A 17,793-nucleotide genomic window follows, 5' to 3' on the forward strand; every position below is an offset into this window, starting at 1 on the left:
GAAAATCAACAGGCGTAGCGTCAGTGAATATCAGCCAACAGGCGTAACGTCAGTGAAAATCAAAAGACGTAGCGTCAATGAAAATCAACAGACGTAGCGTCAATGAAAATCAACAGACGTAGCGTCAGTGAAAATCAACAGACGTAGCGTCAGTGAAAATCAGCCAACAGGTGTAGCGTCAGTGAAAATCAACCAACATGCATAGCATCAGTGAAAATCAACAGATATAGCGACAGTGAAAATCAACAGACATAGCATGTCTGGATGTCCTGACTAAATTTGTGCAGGACAGGGGGGTGCATATGGGGACAATCAGGCGAGAACCTATTGTGACTTTTGAGGACAGTCAATTTACCTTTTAAAAAAAAAGTAGTAATAATAAAAAAATAATAATAAAATAAATTATATAATAATTATAAATTACATTTTATTATAATTAAATAATAAAATTAATAATAATAAGGGAAAAAAATTGCATTACTACAAAAGACTTATAAAATACAATAGGAATAAGGGGTTTGTTCTTTAAACAGTGCCAAAAAAATAATATGGGGGATTTATTGCTGTTAAAATAAAAAAATAAAAAAAATACATTCATATGTTAAATTTAAATTACTCACCCACTCTGCAGAGTCCCAAAAAAAAAACCCACAGACTGCAGCTTTTCCCGGTTTCTCCCTGTCACAGCTCAGCGGAGCTTAACTATTCTGACAGCATGTCTGCACTCCTCCTCCACGGACCGCATGTGCTGCCCGGCTAGAATAGAAGGAGGCTCTGAAGGGTGCATGCTGCTTCTCGTGGGAGGTCGGCTTGCTCTCTGCTCTCCATGGCAACAGACATTAATCAGGAAGCAGGGACAGAGCAGAGCAGAGAGAGAGTGGCAAGTGCGAGGGGGCGTCGGATTGATCGTTTTTTTTTTTTCTTCTTACAGCTTTTATCTAAATCTGTAATATGTATCTCTCACTAGGCAAACAAGGCATTTTGCCGCCCCATTGACAAGTGCCGCCCAAGGCAAATGCCTTGTTTGCCTCGTGATAGATACACCCCTGCCTCAATGGTAGTAAAGTATAGAAAACAAAACATAAGAAGGATTTGTGAATTGTTATAAACAACAAACTAGGCAATAATATCCAATGTCAATTGGCACTTCCTAAGGCCTGAAAGGTTTTGTCATGTATAAATAGGTGCATAAAGTCTCAGGATGAAAATTTAAATTTGCCTCTTTATAAATCACTGGTAAGACCACACCTTAACTATGCTGTGCAATTTTGGGCACCTGTTCTAGAGGAGGATAGTATGGCACTATAAAAAGTGCCGAGACGGGCTACCAAATATATAGAAGGAATGGAGCATTTTAGTTATGAAAAAAGGTTAAACAATTTAAATCTCTTTAGTTTGGAAAAATGGCGCCTAAGAAGGGATATGATAACATTATACAAATATATTCGGGGCCAGTACAAACCTTTATCTGGAAATCTATTCATAAACAGGGCTATACATAGGACACAAGGTCACACATTTAGGCTGGACGAAAGGAGATTTCATCTAAGGCAAAGAAAAGGTTTTTTTTACAGTAAGAACTATAAGGATATATATGGAATGCTCTGCCTGAAGAGGTGGTTTTATTAGAGTCCATACAGATGTGTAAACAGCAATTGGATAAATACTTGAAAAAACATAATATACAGGGATATAATTTCTAATTAGTGGGGTAATAGCTTCTTGATCCAAGGAGACATCTGACTGATATTTTGGGGTCAAGAAGGAATTTTTTCCTAGTTTGTTGCAAAATTGGAAGTCCTTCAGACTGGATTTTTTTGCTTCTTTTCGATCAACAGCAAAAAAACATGTGAGAAAGGCTGAACTTGATGGACGCTGTGACAAATTCTACTTCCCACATACATTTGCCATGAACTCCTGGACAAGCCTGCTGGCTAGCCTCCTGCCCAATGACTATGGGCCCTGTAACAGATCTTTAAAAGACTCGGTTTGTGTGGTTTTCCTTTATTGTTTGGGAACTGAACAAACCCACGAACTGCGGACCACCTCTCCTGACACCTCCATAACTGTTTTCCCACTCTTAGTATGCATTCTTAGTGTTCAGCTGGGTGGCCACTGTTCATATGCACAAACACATGGGAACTGAGTTGGTGGCCATCGTGTTGCACAAATGCAGGCAGCTGTGTTTGGTGGTAGAGTGCATGGAACTAAAATTGGTGTGTGTAGTCCAGTCCCTGGGAGGGAATAGAGCTAGTCCCCTATCCTGCCCAGGGCGGAGAGGCTCCAGAAGGACCCCAGTCAAGGCACGGCGACGGCAGAGGCACGGCAAGGCACAGCAGAAGCGCTGAGGTTTTCCCCTGTTGCAGCTAGGAAGCAGTCCTTGGCGGAGATATCCAGCCGGGGTACAGGAAGCGGAGCTACAGACGCAAGTCTCTTTTCAGCTATGTACCTATGTAACTTGCAAAAACATAATATGAATGAATATAAATTTTAATTTTTGCGGTAATAGCGTCTTGATCCAAGGAGAGATGTGACTGCCATTCTGGTGAAGTTTTTGTCCTAGTTTGTTGCCAACTTGGATCAACAGCAAAAACAGATGCGAGAAAGGCTAAACTTGATGGACTTTGTAAGCTTTGTAACTATGTAAAGAACCTCCGACATAATATCTAATTGCAATTCTGGGTTTGTCTAAAAGTAATTGTCACAAAACGGGTGAATATTAAAAACATAATTTAATGTTTAATGTGCAATAAAGACGCAACAGATATCATAAAATATTATGAAATATATCATAATAATATTATATATTTAATATAAATGGTGCCCAAAAATGTGATGTAATTTAGACCTAATGGTGTCTGCAACACTTTTACAAATATCACCAATCATATTTGTAACGGATCAACGGGCAACCCGACTGGGTACCTCCATTGAAGGATGCTCCTAGCGCTTCCTGAGGACTCCAAGCACTGCAGCAGACACCACAACCACCGAATCGGAGAGGCATATGAATGCTCTCAAACATTTGAATGCTGTAAACAGCCGAATAGGAAAAAACATACGAATAGGTTTACACTCCTAGCAGTCAAACTGGAACAGTATACAATAAATCCCCCCCCCCCCCAATAACGAGACAACACTTCTTTTTGAGGGTCAAGCAGGAACTGATCTTTAATGACCACACACTGGCTTTTGTGCAAGTCCCCATGAAAGGGGACATCCCACAGTACAACCAATCATTTACAGGAGAACCGTAAAATACACCCAGCACAAACATACAATCCCTCCCCTCTGTCTGTGATATAATTACTGAACACAATGGGTTAATGTAATTTATCACAGGCAGGAAAAATACACTTTTGATACATACACTGTTACTTTAAAAATATGCATAATATTCACATAAAACATACATATTCAGAATCAGCATACTTTAAATATAAACATACCCAAAAATCATACAAATCCCTCCAGTACATAAAAAGTTAGACGGAAGTCCTTTATGACCGAACGCAAGCACATTTTCCTGCCCAAAACAGTTCCATAGATTTGGGCTGTGCGGCCGGTCAATTTTATGCAGAAAAATGACTAAGTCCCCTTTCGAATGCACGAACGAGGCCGTTCGTGCATTTGGCTTAGTAGCAGTGAGTTCAAACTGCCGAACGGGACTTAGTCTCTGAAGCTGAAAACACATTGTAGGAGAAGGTAAGGGTCAGCGGTGTTCGGTGAAATGTGTAGCCAATTTCAGTTCCATGAATTTGGCTACACATACCGCTGACCTCGTTCGAATGAACAAAGATGGCTGCCGCCACGTGTTGGTTTGCACGAACTGCGGCCACCCAGCGGTCGGCAATTTACCTACAGCAGGTTCCCAGCCTGGGAGGTAAATTGCCTGCATACTTCCACTTCTGGGTGGTCCACCTGTGTGGTACTTGGTTCAGTAAGCCCCATTTACTGAACCAAGTGGGAAATAGCAAGGAACAAAAATATTTTAACCAAGTCTGGGGACACTGGGGACACCGTCTTAAAGGGGCATTGTCACACAAAGTCACAGTATGTCCCCAGATGATTCTTAAAGGGCCAGCAGCAGCATAATAAAATACAATATGCCCAAATACTGTATTTAACCCCTGAAGGACACATGACATGTGTGACATGTCATGATTCCCTTTTATTCCAGAAGTTTGGTCCTTAAGGAGTTAAAGGGCCAAATCTCCCAGGGGCCATAGTCAGCAGGCAGGAGGCGGGCAAACAGGCTTCTCCAATGCCCAGTGGCGAGGTTGGTTTTGCCACAACATTCATTTCATGTTTGCACCCAAAGTACTATTGTACTATTATTACTAGTTCTTTTTTTTTATAATTTTTTTTTACATCAGCACTTTTCTAGAGATTGCTTCCCCTCTTTTATTTCACTGTGTGTGGACTGACAAAAACGTTGTTGTTACATTATTTATACTATTCAGAAGAGTGATGTTTGCAATTCATAGGAAGAAAATACCATCTTAACAAGTCAAGAATGATCAGTATGAACACAGCACTTTTTTAATGATGAAGGGACTGGTAGTGGGCATTGGGCCCTTGGCATTAAGTTGTGTCTGGCCAGACTTTCACCATGTCATTTAAAAAAAAAACAACCCACTTATCCATATGGGTGGCGGTGATAGTCTGAGAGTTTCTAATGAATTACCTTACAATTGAGAAAACTATGATGACTCCTCAGCCTATTCGTGTAGGAAGATAAGAAGAGAGGATGGTGCTGTTTACACAAATGTATGGTTAGACTGCTTGTAAATGGATTTATTTTAGAAAATGTAGTACTTAGTATCTCCAAGCACCATAACACCTTTATTAAGATAATGTTGCCATGGTGCCTGGAGTGTTGCTTTAATATAGGATTATTTGAACAAAGGTTTAACCAGTACAGCACCAGGTTAAAAAAGATCAGCTTCATTCGTCAATAATGTCAAGGAAACAAGTAACAATCTAAAAATGTGGTTTATTTAGTTTATACAGATCTGTCAATGCTATGTTTATCTGTACTCAGCTGGGTTAGAAACCGATGACTGTGGAGACCATTGGAGTATAATGAATTATTAGACATATTTGTAAAACTAGTTTGTGAGGATGTGTGTTCTGTGACAAGTTACTTTATACAGCAAACATTACCATCTGAAGTTGAGTAGACTGTGGCCATCAAGAAATACACATGGCTAGCGAAGAGTCCGCTAAGTTTAACCTTTAAAACATATTCCTTTGTACAGAAAAAAGAAAAGTGCACAGGTTTATAAATTATCAAAACTATGTATAGTTCATTACATTATCTTTGCACTCAGTGGCGTACTAAGGGGGGGGGGGGGGGCGGTCCGCCCCGGGTGCCATCATGCAGGGGGGTGCCACCAGGGCTGGCCAGGCTTGTAGTTCAGTGAGCTGTGTGGCTGCACCGGTTGCCATAGCAGCAGGGCGCCGGGCAGCCGACACAGCTCACACGCAGGGGCTGGCAGCAGGAGCTGGAGATCTGGCTGCACGGAGATTTGGGGGCGGAGCCAGAACGGCCGTGGGGGCGGAGCCAAGCCAGGCATGGGGGTGGAGCTACATGCAGCCTCATACTGCTGCACACAGAGGGGAAGCAGGAAGGAGTCCCTGCTTCCCCAACACAGCACAGGAGCCAGAGGGACTGAATCCACTCCTCCTCCAGCCCAAGCTTACTGTAAGTGAGAGAGTGTGTGCTGTGTGTAACTGTGATTGTGACTGTCTTTGACTGTGTGTGTAACTGTGATTGTGACTGTCTTTGACTGTGTGTGTGTGCAACTATGATTGTGACTGTCTTTGACTGTGTGTGTGTGTGTAACTGTGATGGTGACTGTCTTTGACTGTGTGTGTGATTGTCTGCCTGTGTGTGTGTGACTGCCTGTGATTGTCTGCCTGCGATTGTCTGTGTGACTGTGTGTGTGAATGTCTGCCTGTGATTGTCTGTGTGACTGTGTGTGTGATTGTCTGCCTGTGATTGTCTGTGTGATTGTCTGCCTGTGATTGAGGGTTTGAGTGACTGTCTGTGACTGTGTGTGTGACTGTCTGCCTGTGATTGTTTGTGTGTGTGTGACTGTCTGCCTCTGATTGTTTGTGTGTGTGACTGCCTGTGATTGTCTGCCTGTGATTGTCTGTGTGACTGTGTGTGTGTGACTGTCTGCCTGTGTGTGTCTGTGTGTGTCTGACTGTCTGCCTGTGATTGTGTGTGTGTGTGTGTGTGTGTGTGTGTGACTGTCTGCCTCTGATTGTGTATGTGACTGTCTGTGGCTGTGTTGTGTGTATGTGTGACTGTCTGCCTGTGACTCTGTGTGTGACTGTCTGTGACTGTGTGTGTGTGTGACTGTCTGCCTGTGATTGTGGGTGTGTTTGAGTGACTGTCTGTGACTGTGTTGTGTGTATGTGTGACTGTCTGCCTGTGATTGTGTGTGTGACTGTCTGTGAATCTGTGTGTGTATGTGTGACTGTCTGCCTGTGTGATTGCCTGCGTGTTTGACTGTCTGCCTGTAACTGTGTGTGAGTGACTGTGTGTGGGACTGTGTGCATCTGACTGTGTCTGACAGTCTTCGCCCTGCAGTGAGCCAGCAGCCAGGATATGATGTCATCGCGGCCTCGGCATCATTACAGGGCGTGTGATGGACCTGTGCAGAAAGAGCACAGAGATCCCAGCAGCAACCACTGACCACCAGGGACTGAGGATCCACTCCAGCCCTTCTAGAGCAAGGTAGGAAGGCTGGGTGGACCTCGTAATTATTAAATGTGTGTATGTATGTGATTGTATGTGTGTGTGTCAGTGATTGTGTTTGTGTATATCTGTGATTATGTGTGTGATTGTGTGTATCTCTGCATATGTGTTTAGTAGATAGCTCCCTTATTTCCTGTCCTTAAATATTGCAATCCCACATAAGGATAACAAATAAGGGATTTATCTACTAAACAACTGAAAATAAGAAGAGGGCGTTTTTTTTTTTAATCCTTTAGCTGTTTAATAGATAATTCCCTGAATTGGTGCCCGTATGTGAGATTTCCATATTTAAAGTTACCAAATGAGGGTGCTGTTTAGCAGATAGCTCCTTATTTGGTGTCCTTAAATATGGCAATCCCACAAAGGATAGCAAATAGAGGAATTATCTGCTAAACAAAGATTGAAATTGAGAGGTGTCAGCCAGCCCACAACAAGAAATCTGGGTGGCTAATGTGAATTATATGCAAATGTGTAGTCAGATGCCAGCATGCAGAACACAGCATGCTGGCATCAGACAGCCAATGGCAGCATATTACCCCATCCCCTAGTGAGAAGTTTTACTGCTCCCCCTCCTGTTTTGACTGTGGTATCTTATGTGCCCCCCCACATATATTGTTCCTAGAGTTGCCACGATGTCTGCATGTGTATCTGTGTGTGACTGTGTTTGTGTGTATATGTATCTGCATGTGTGTATGTCTGTGTATGTGTATATGTGCAGACATCTAAAAATCTCTCCAACACTAGACACAAATACACTCATGCATTTCAACGTTAACACTACATACAAACCCCACCATTATATATAACCATACCACTGCATTCAAATACCACACAACACACAAATGCATGCTTGCATTTAAACGCCAACACTACATACAAACACACCGCTACATTCACTCACATATACTCCATACAAAAACATGCATACATTTAAACACACAAACACTGCTTAGTGCTAAATACATAAAAAATGTTTTGGTTGTTTTTATATTTAAAGTTGAGGGGGGAGGGGGTAAGGGGGGTGCCAAAAATAGGTCCCGCCCCAGGTGCCAAATGCTCTAGGTACGCCCCTGTTTGCACTTGATAATAAATGAAAACTTGACAAAACTAAAACAATAACTCTCAATAAAGGAATAGTTGTGTATTCCTGACCCTACAGTGTTAAAAACATTATTTAGGTACCTGGCCCCCACTGGCCCCCTTAAATAGGTTTAAAATGTACCTTTATTCCGACCCTAAGCAAGTCTGACAGCGCTAGCTCTGCTCCAATCTCACCTTTTGGCTAAAAATAATCAGAATTGATTATCTCAGCCAGTCCAATGCTTTCCTGTAGGAAAATATTGGAAAGGTTAATGCGCACACTCATTAAAACGCTGAACTGCGCCAATCAGCACCTCCTCATAGAGATGCATTGAACCAATGTATCTTTATGGGGAAAGTTCAGTGTCTCCATACAGAGCGTGGAGGTGCTGAAAATCCAAAGGAAGCACCATAGTGGCCGTCTGAGTGTGGTGATGCTAGTCAGTAATGCAGTGTTTACATGAAAATGCCTGCAGGGACATGCTATACACACCAGAGCTGTAGTTGTCCTGGTGACTATAGCGTCCCCTTAAGCATATTGTATGCAACAGTGCTTTTCCTTTAAGCTCCAGAAACCTGTGTAAATCACTCAAAAAGTTCCAGCTGAGGATGCAGAAGTAGCAATCAACTTTTCCTTCACTAGTCCCACAGACTTGCCTAACATGTTTGGTCTTCTAATCATATGAGGTCATTACCTTTGAGATTGCATGATGACATGAGTTAGGCAAGGCAGTGGACTAGTGATGTTTTACCGAGAAGTGATGTTTTACCAAGAAATTCACTAAAAGTGAATTTCAGGAGGGCAGAGCCTGACCAGTAACCTGAACAGATACATGCTGAAATGTCTCCCGGTTAATCAGATGATTTGCCGGGAATATTCTTATATTCTGAATTTCTAACCAACACAAAAGTGTGCTACCTACATCGGGGGTACCCTGGACACCTTCCCTGGGCATTATCACTACCGGGAGCCTGAGGTGGTTTACTGCGGCCAGTGGGTGACAGAGCTGGGGGTAGGCTGTTGTTCTCCATGCCCCTACATCTGGGGTGCAGACCTGCTAACCTCCAACCCCTCCCTACCTGTGGACCAGCAGGGGTGATCCTGGTTTGCTCCTGGGATGCACCGCAGCTGCGACAAGCACAGAGGCTGGTGCTGCAGGAACCGACTGCCGCTATGGAGAAATAAAACATGGCAGACACTACGTACACCCTCAACTGCTGTGAAAGGCCTGACTTCATGAACAAGCTGCACTCTTTGTGACATTGTGGAGGAAACTGGCACACAGGGAGCAACAAACAACTAATCAAGCATTCAACCACTCACCTAAGGTGTCACCCACAGAGTAGACCTGCAACTCCTGAATTTAAAATATTGTTTAATAATTAATAAATGGATACATTCTTTTTGAAAAAGAAATACTTTCCTAATAAATACATTTACATAAAATGTAACTATTTAGCAGGAATTTATTTTTTGTTCTAAGTACTGTAAATGGTAAAGTACAAAATCCATTACTATATACCGCAATGGATTATTAATCCATAATCTGTTTTTGTAATATGTAAGTGTAAATAAGTGTTACATGTATGTCGTATTTAACATATTAATAAAACAAAATTTGTTTCATGTTTTGTTTTATACATATTATGCTAGAACATGTTTATGTTTGCCCTGTAGATCATGCACATTACAGGGGTAAGTCACACATTAAACAGAGGATTTATAGAGTACAAACAATGTATCTTATCAGGAAAAAAAAGAACCCTTGATATCTTTTTGAATTATCTGAAGTATCAAACAATTTGTAACATCAATACACCCTCAAGATTTTCCTCTGGTTTATGCATTGCTCCTGACCCTGTGACTTCAAGGTAGATGGCTTGGACACATTTTATTTTTATCAACATCGCACTTTTCAATCTTACACTATTATCCCTTTCCTCATTTTCTCTTCTAATCAAGTTTATAAAAAAAAAAACATTTTCTCTATGTAGTGCAGTCATTTATAGTTCAGCTGGCTACCCTCACCTTATTGAATGCAGATTAGGTTAAATTGCTCAGTTGCTCTATTCAACAATCTCATTTTAATCCTTGATGTTTTCATCAACTCATTTTAAACCAGGCCCATTTCTGGAAGTGGATTCCCCTTATACTCGGTCGAAGAAAGATAATGTTCTGTCATCTGTGCAAAGGCTCTTCTATCTCTAAAAGATGAATTTCTGTCTTGATCATCATCTGTTTACCTGAAGTCTACCACCCTTTTGTCCGAATGTCCAACAATTCCCATCTTACTACAAAGCTTTTCTCAAAATCATTTCAACCTTTTCATGAAATAATGCAGCTTCTTACACTAAGTAATACAGGAATCCACATGTGTATCGAGCTATTATACAAGTACACATGTTTATAATAAAATATCAAATATAGACCTTGACGTAATAAGGTTGCCATGTGATTAAACTGTTGGAAACATTTCTTTATGATTTAGCCACAAAAAAATTACCGTAGACTTTAATGATGGCTTCTGTAGATATATCACGTGGAAATACTTCTAGTATTGAATCATCTAAAAAACTTATTAAACTGAAGCCATATTGTTCTATACACTTCAATGATGTGAGAGATATCTTCTCTAAGATTCAGAAAGTATTGAATGTACTTGGAGTACGCAGTACTGGAGACCGTATCTTCAGAAGGATATTGAAACTCTAGAAAGAGTTCAGAGAAGGGCTGCTAAACTGGTTCATGGATTGCAGGATAAAACTTACCAGGAAAGGTTAAAGGATCTTAACATGTATAGCTTGGAGGAAAGACGAGACAGGGGGGATATGATAGAAACATTTAAATACATAAAGGGAATCAACACAGTAAAGGAGGAGACTATATTTAAAAGAAGAAAAACGACCACAACAAGAGGACATAGTCTAAAATTAGAGGGACAAAGGTTTAAAAATAATATCAGGAAGTATTACTTTACTGAGAGGGTAGTGGATGCATGGAATAGCCTTCCAGCTGAAGTGGTAGAGGTTAACACAGTGAGAGAGTTTAATTAAACTAATTAAAATTATTTTGAAATATTCAGCAGCCTAGATGAGCTGAATGGTTCTTATCTGCCATCACATTCTATGTTTCTATGTTACTTGCTTCTCTCTAAATAATACATGAACTGCATTTCTAATTTCTTTATTTCTCATGCTATAAATAATGGGGTTAAACAATGGGGTCACCACAGTGTAAAAAAGAGAAGTGAACTTGTTGATATTTAATGCATATCCTCTGGATGGACTGAGATAGATACTAATTAGTGTCCCATAAAATAAGCACACAACTGTCAAATGAGAGCTACAAGTGGAGAAGGTTTTCTGTCTCCCAGTAGTGGAGGAGATGCCGAGGATGGTGAAGAAGATATAGACATATGTGACAATGACAAATACAAATGGGAAGAGAACAATAAATGGAATAACCATGAAAGCTTCCATTTCAACTATAAATGTATCCGAACAGGAAAGCTCTAATAGAGGAAGGAAATCACAGAAGAAGTGGTCAATAATATTAAGATTACAGAACTGTAAACCACCAAGCAAGACACGAGACATTAAAGCAAAAAGAAAGCCAAATGACCAGGACAATGCAACAAGACTAATGCACCTTTTAAAGTCCATGACAGTAGAGTAATGCAGTGGGTAACAAATAGCTAAATATCGGTCATAAGACATTACAGTGAGAATATAGCACTCTGCAGTACCACAGGAACCAAAAATCTGAAGTTGGGTGAGGCAACAGAAGTGGGAAATAGAACTGCCTTCTTTCAATATAACATGAAGCATGGTGGGCACAATGTTTGAGGTAAATAAGATATCACACAATGACAAATGACAGAGGAAAAAGTACATGGGGGAATGTAAGGTGCAACTTTTTGACACCAAAAAGATAATGATAATATTTCCGCTCATCGTGGTGGTATATATATTAAGAATAAGAAGGAAGACTGGAATCCTGAAATTTTGGAGATTCTGAAATCCAAGGAGAAAGAATTCATTGAAGAATGTCTGATTTTGGTCACTCATAATCTGCTGGGAAAGTAACAAAATGTAGATGCCAAGTGTTGTTCACTACAAAACACATGCCACCCACAAACACGTTTATATAAGTACAAATGTTATTTTAGTCTGTAATGTGACAATAAAACATACATATAAGATGATTTTAATCAAGCTAAAATGTATATACCATGTAGGAGACTTTTTTTTTCAGTATTCTCTTTTGCCAAGCTGTGATGTTTAGTGGTCTTTAGCCTGGCAGTACAAAAAAATCCAAATTACAATCTGAAGAAAAATAGAAATTATTTTTGTTTTTAGTACTAACGTTTGATCAGCAGCATCAATAACGGCAAGTCAAAAAGAATGTTGATGACTTGACTATGTAGGACTGAAAACAAAGGCGAAATGAGGAGATTATATAAAATTATAGTATAATATTTAATTGTAGTATCATTCTTTTATCCAGTACAGTTATGATCTCAATAGATTTTTTTCGATGTGCAAAAACTAATAAATAATGTATTCATTTAATTTATTCATCATAAATCTACTTTAAATTTCTACTATTGCTTATTTATTTATTTTTATTAAATATTGTTAAATTGTTATTTCTTGTATAAATTTACATACATAACATTTAAAACATAGACAAGATATGACAAACATACACCAGACTTATTTGTTTAGTTTCTGTGTCTCCTATACCTTAAAACTGACTTACATACATAAATTCATGGTCCTGGTAGGAATGCAGGAGTGATGCAGTACCAGCAATCTTAACAGCTATCTATATTATGATTTGCTCAATTTAGGGATCTAATTTTCAAATCAAATAATCCCATATAGCGATTAGTTTTGAGTTCCAATTTTTTAATAAATAATGACTTCTAAAAATAAATTAAGAAGAATATTAAATTTAAAAAAATAATAATATGTAAAGCTTAGTTAATATAGCTACCATTAATTCTTCCAAATGTGTTCTTTTGTAGTAACATTTCTTTTTGATATTTTCATTCTCACGATGTCCAGCGAAAATCACCTAATATTAAATGCACACCTTTCTCCATTCTGGATTCACACATAGTGAATGCTCTTCAGCATCATTAAAGACTGCATCATTAATGCCATATTTATAATTTTGAAGCTAACAAGAAAGAGTCCTTAAAGAGCTAATAAGTCCTCAAAGAGCATATTAACGTTCCCCAAATAGTTTATTTGAATTATGTTTTCCACTTAATTATAGCAAAAAAAATAAGTCACACATGACAGCCTAATAAATAAACGTTTAATAGTCCAAAATTATAAAAGTAATGGACATCATAGATACATATTGTCACATGAAATTTCATCCAAAATTAGGAGCCGGATGTTCTACCACCAGATGAAGACCCAAAGAAGCTAAGACAGACTTTTAAATTGGAATTTGTAAATCTACCTTCTGGGTTTGTCTAAAAGTTATTTAAAAAGTTCCAGTTTCTTTATAGTAAAGTCAACTAGTTTGTCACAGAAATTTCCATTTCAAATTTAGAGTGGAGGACAAATGAGAAATGAAATGGTATAGTTTTCTGGCAGAAAAAGTGGCAGAAAATTCATAAACTTCTTGCCACAAAAATGGTGAATATTATAAAATGTTTAGTGTGCAAAAACCCCATCATGGGGCCTTCTTTGGCATTACGATTTGTTTGGCCATATTTCCAACATGTCATTTAAACAAACCTCACAGCTTCAAACTCATATGTTTTTTTGTCACTTATCCACTATTGGATCCTCAATGAAGCTGATGTTATATGACTGCACTAATAAGATGATATAGCTGAAATCATCAAAAGCTATGGATATCTCCCCTAAAACTATTTGAGATAAATACATAAATAGAATCAATTAGTAGATTTGTATCTTTGCTGCCAAATTGAAATTTATTTGAATTTAGGCAATGTAACACATATGGATGATGTGGCATTCGCTTCCCATATATCCTGCCATTCAATACCTTCTAATTCTTCCCCTATATCAGTTTCCCACTGTGAGATATAAGACATTTCTCCGCACTCTATTTTTTATGAGCATAGGTGAACATATAGAAGAGTAATAAAACCCCTCTGCAGCATCTCATTGACACAGCGTCTCATTAAAGGACATGGTAGTGTGGGCCACCTCCCTGACTCGCATTTTAGTGGCCAAGTATTTCATCTGGAGACATCTGAAGAAATCCGCTGGGTTGAGGGCTACTCGGGCCTTTAGAACATCAAAAGAAATTATCTGTCTCTGTACGAAAAGATGGCAAAATCTCTGTAGGCCTGCAGTTTCTATATTTTTGGCACACATTCCCAGAGGGAATGCTCAGTTTCTCAAGATTGGGGTGAGTGGTGAGGGAGAGGAGGACAACTTAAATCTGTGAGTCAACAAGTCCCATATTCTGAGGGAATTAAGTATGGCCGCGCAGGTATACTGTAATATTACTCTGCTTTCCTTAGGGACCCATATATAAAACTGGGGGAGATCTGCCACCATCAATAATGACTCTAAGTCCACCCATTTCCTAACATGTGTGGGCCACCTCCCTGGCTCGCATTTTAGTGGCAACGTCTTTTATCTACTGGGTTGAGGGCTACTCGGGCCTTTAGAACATCAAAGGAAATTGTAGCGGGTCCTGGGTAGCCCGGCTGGTTACTCACTATCAATAATAATAGATCAGACCGATTTTCCCCAGTAACTGGACGGCACATAGTTCCAGGGTACAATCTTTGACAATCTTTATTTGGGCACAGAGTCTTTTATGCACAGACCCTGCAGGAGGTCTCCATCCAACACAACACACTCTCATGCGGGAGGGGGCTGGGTGACAGATAACCATTTACTGCTCTGGGAGATACTAACAGGACACAGGGACACACATGAGTACACATTACATACAGGGGGGGTGAACTTTGGGGCTCTGTGCCCTGGGACAGAAAGGGGGGTACAGGGTGATCGGATGTACAGAGCCTGAGATATCAGCATCGAAAGTCTGGGGCTCGAGGCTCTGTACATCCCAGAAATTAGTTCCATGGCGTTGCTTAGTTTAGACCAGCAAATTCAAACTTCGTGCCTAAACCAAGCAACAACCAATCAGCTGAAAGGGCGCTGAAAGGTATCGCCCCCCATTCCAAAGAAAGGGCGCAAAACTCCGCTGCATCAATCGTTGGTTAGGAAGGAGACGGGTTTCGCGGCCCAATCCAAAGATAGGGCGCGAAATCCGATGGCACAAATCCGCCAAAAGGCGCAAAACCTTTTTGCGCCAATCAGGGCCCAGGGACGAGAGGTGTTTCACCACCCAATTAGAAGAAAGGGCGCAAAAGCCCATTTGAACAAATTCCTGTTGGAAGGTTCTGTGCCACTTAGCCATCTGTACACCTGATGGTGTGTATAGTCATGATTGACTTTTTTAACATTTGTTTTTTTTAAACCAAATCAAATCATTTTGATACTTCTGTATATCGTCTTGCCATCTAATAATAATCTGAGCGAAATCTTAAACAAGGGAAAGACATTTTTTAACTTGGCTTGTGCTGTCTTGTTATAAATGTAATTATCAATCCAGAATACGGTTAAGGGTATCTAGACTTACAAAAAGTAATATTAATTCCAATATATACCTATGGAGATTGACATGTACAAACTACATCGGACCTTAAATAGTAATGAATTTAGAAGAGATACTCCCATGAGCCATCTCTGTCCATTTCCTTAAATTATTTCTGTGGCTACAATTTTCATTATCATTTATTTTATCTTCCATTTCAACTATCTTCTTTTGCAACCCCGCAATTTGTGCATTGGCTTGCTGAAGATCAAAATGTAATTCTTCAATCTTTTCTTCCTGTATATAAATCTTTGCACCCAATTTTATTATTTCTTCCTTAAAATCTGTATATTGGGATTTCAATTCCTTTTTGATTTGCTCAATATGATTATCCAGACAATTTTGTAATTGGGCCTGTGTGATATATTGCGTTTCCAATATTGATGCGCTTAAAGAGGTTCTTCTCGTTATTTCCATATTTTCTCCTACCGAAATTACTGAGTCTTCCTGAGACTCTTCATCGTTATTTCTTTTTTTTTTTTTTAGATTTGTGGGGAGAACATAGCAATTCATTTTAGTTTTTATTCTATTTCTGCTTTTTTCTTTTTTTTTTGTATTTAATTTTGATTCTCTTATTTCTGTTTTCGTAGCCATATTCTCTTCACTGTACTCTTTACTAATTGCTTGTTTGTATTTGTCTTAAACTTCTTTCTTTATTTTTACTTTTGCAACCTTTATTTTTGTGTGCACACTTTAAAGTGGGGACCAGTATTGTGTATATATATATATATATATAAAGGGTATACGTATATGGAGAGAAAGCAATAGGGGGCACTATCAGAGTAGTGATATTGCTTCATGCTGTGTGGTTTCTCATTAAGAGTTCTCATTTCTCTTTTCTTTCACTGTTTTTCTTTTTTTGTCTCTTTTTCCACTATTTTTCCTATATGATTCTTCTCCCTTCTCCGTGCTGCTCTTTTCTGCTTTCTTCACCCTTTCTTTCCCCCCTAAGTTTTACCCAAACTCCCCTCTGGACCAGGCACAAAACCACCTCTACTCGGTATGCTCCTTTCGGTGTTTTACTCACAGTTACCCGCTCTCCGTGAGAAGTCTTTATGTCAGGTGAGGTATTATGCCTTGTCGGGCAGGCACCCCCGCGTCACTGAACCGTCACTGCACCGGAGATTCAACACTCTTTCTCCCCCTTCTTCTTTGCCGTATACCAGGCAATGTCAGTGTTATACTAACTCAGGTTAGCAGTTTGCTGCTTTCATGCACAAGGCTTTTCGAGCTCGAGGAAGCGATCTGCACCCACCGTCTTATCAGACGCTCCGACCGCTCAGCATCTTACGTCATGACACCTCCGTGGATGCATTAAATATTTTAATCATTCACTTTAAATGTTAGAAGACACTGAGCTAATTTGAGGGGCTCTTTGCTAACTCCTTACTATATGGGCTTATATTGGCACATTCTAATTTTAACGTTTCTGATCACAAAAGCCTGGTTTGGGAGTAGTTTGTACTTGTTCTCTTAGTATTAACATTCTTTGTTTGATACAATTTTAAACAGCTTAACATTTCTTCAAATGAGATGAGGGACATTTAAACATGGGTTTAATTCAGGGAGATCATGCCAAACTAATCTTATTGATTTTTTTTTGACTGGGTAACTAAAATAATAGATCTGGGTGGTGCAGTAGACATTGCTTACCTAGATTTCAGAAATGTACAACAAATTATCCCTTTACACCACACCAGTGTATAACAAGGATAAGGCTACTTAGCTTAAAATTGCAGCTTCCCAAGGTCCCTTCCCTGTTGGTGACCTCATACAAATATGATACAATATACAAGAAATTGGGATACAGCTGAGTATCTAAGAAAAAAAGATAACCAATAATAGTGCAACACTGTTGATAATCAAAGAGTGGTGCCCCCATTAATTGTGGAACTCAAAGACTCTAACTGTTTAAGGCAACTTATGATTGCCTTCCCTCTGTGGGAGGTCAGGATCCTTTGTATGTTGGTCATACTCCGGGAAGCAATCAGGAACCAGGTAGTAGGTATAAATAATTTATTAACTCCAAATATGTTAGAAAGATATAAAAGCAAATAATTGGTCACTGGTCCTACGTGTTTCGTTTCAAAGAAACTTCCTCAGGGACCATAGTAAAAACAATAACAATCAAATGTCCTCTTACCTAGATTTCAGTATGGCTTTTGACACTGTTGCACATAGAAGGCTTATCAATAAACTGCAATAATTACGTTTGGATTCCAATATTGTTGAATGGGTAAGGCAGTGGCTGAGTGACAGGCAACAGAAGGTGTTAGTCAAC

General features: G+C 39.4%; 1 protein-coding gene across 1 annotated transcript; it reads right to left on the reverse strand.

Moving 5' to 3' along the window:
* Positions 1 to 10,981: 10,981 nt before the first annotated feature.
* Positions 10,982 to 11,917, reverse strand: LOC134601960 (olfactory receptor 11L1-like). The gene has a single exon (XM_063446466.1). It carries the CDS (start codon positions 11,915 to 11,917, stop codon positions 10,982 to 10,984), a length of 936 nt encoding a protein of 311 aa, XP_063302536.1.
* Positions 11,918 to 17,793: the final 5,876 nt, after the last annotated feature.

Source organism: Pelobates fuscus, chromosome 3 (assembly GCF_036172605.1).
Source record: "Pelobates fuscus isolate aPelFus1 chromosome 3, aPelFus1.pri, whole genome shotgun sequence".
In the NCBI taxonomy this organism is placed as follows: Eukaryota; Metazoa; Chordata; class Amphibia; order Anura; family Pelobatidae; genus Pelobates; species Pelobates fuscus.

What these genes read in the sequence shown, in the direction of transcription:
- LOC134601960 (XM_063446466.1), bottom strand. Translation starts at nt 11,917, where the DNA reads ATGAGTGACCAAAATCAGACATTCTTCAATGAATTCTTTCTCCTTGGA.